This window comes from Myotis lucifugus, unplaced genomic scaffold, assembly GCF_000147115.1.
Source record: "Myotis lucifugus unplaced genomic scaffold, Myoluc2.0 scaffold_929, whole genome shotgun sequence".
Lineage (NCBI taxonomy): Eukaryota > Metazoa > Chordata > Mammalia > Chiroptera > Vespertilionidae > Myotis > Myotis lucifugus.
Window position 1 is genome coordinate 77,371 of NW_005871977.1, and position 1,011 is coordinate 78,381.

General features: G+C 61.4%; 1 protein-coding gene across 1 annotated transcript in view; it reads right to left on the bottom strand.

Moving 5' to 3' along the window:
- The window catches only part of MYOZ2 (myozenin 2), a 26,075-nt gene that overhangs the window by 16,249 nt on the left and 8,815 nt on the right, over positions 1-1,011 (bottom strand). Inside the window, exon 2 of the mRNA XM_006106861.3 lies at positions 5-174. Coding sequence (XP_006106923.2) covers positions 5-174 — 170 coding nt within the window. The remainder of the gene's footprint in view (positions 1-4; positions 175-1,011) is intronic.

Consider the following 1,011-nt stretch of genomic DNA (forward strand, 5'->3'; position numbering starts at 1 on the left):
CTACATTTATCTGCGCCCTGGATTCGTACTGGAAGTTCTCGAACGTGTACTTGTCGGAGCGTCGCTGGCGCATCTTGAAGAGCCGGGCGCCGCGGTTGCCCAGGTGGGACAGCTCCTCCAGCATGATGTCGCGGGGCACGCTCACCTTCTTGCCCAGGTCCATGCCGTCCGCGCCTGGAAAACGACACCCACATGCATCTCAGGGGCTTCCCTAAGCTCCGTCCTCGTCGCCTGCTGTCTGCAGGCCTGGGGCCTGGGATGCAGGCTCCCCTCAGCTGCCCCGCCTACCCTGGCCTCCGTGACAACCACGTAGTCATGGATACGGTGCTGATTCTTTCTAACCCTCGTGTCCTCATCTCTAAAGTGGGGCTCACCACACCCACCACATAGGGCTGGCAGCAGGACTGAGTGCAAGGCTGCAGACGGAGTACTCCACATGGCACTTGGCTCGTAGAAAGAGGGGATGGACGTGAGCTGTCATTGCTGGCGGTAGAATGCAGTCTCCCCATACTCAGTGCTTCAGCAGCGCTGCTTGGGGTCCTCTAATGAGCTCCGTGTTGCTCCCCACTGTTTTATGGATCCATCTGAGCTGTCCCTGCTACTGGAGTGCCAACCCTTCCATCTGTGCCGCCCCATTTCCCTGTCTCTGTCAAAACTCTATTCATTCTGCGCCCAGCCCTGAGGTGTCCAGCCCCAAGGCCCCAGCCCTGAGGCCCCATCCCCAAGTCACCAGCCCCAAGGCCCCATCCATCCCCAAGTCACCAGCCCCAAGGCCCCATCCATCCCCAAGTCACCAGCCCCAAGGACCCATCCATCCCCAAGGCCCCAGTCCCAAGGCCCCATCCATCCCCAAGGCCCCAGTCCCAAGGCCCCATCCATTCCCAAGTCTCAAGCCCCAAGGCCCCAGACCCAATTTCCAGCCCCAAAGCCCCATCCCCAATCTCCAGCCCCAAGGCCCCAGACCCAAGTCACCACGCCCCAAGTCACCAGCCCCAAGGCCCCAACCCCAAG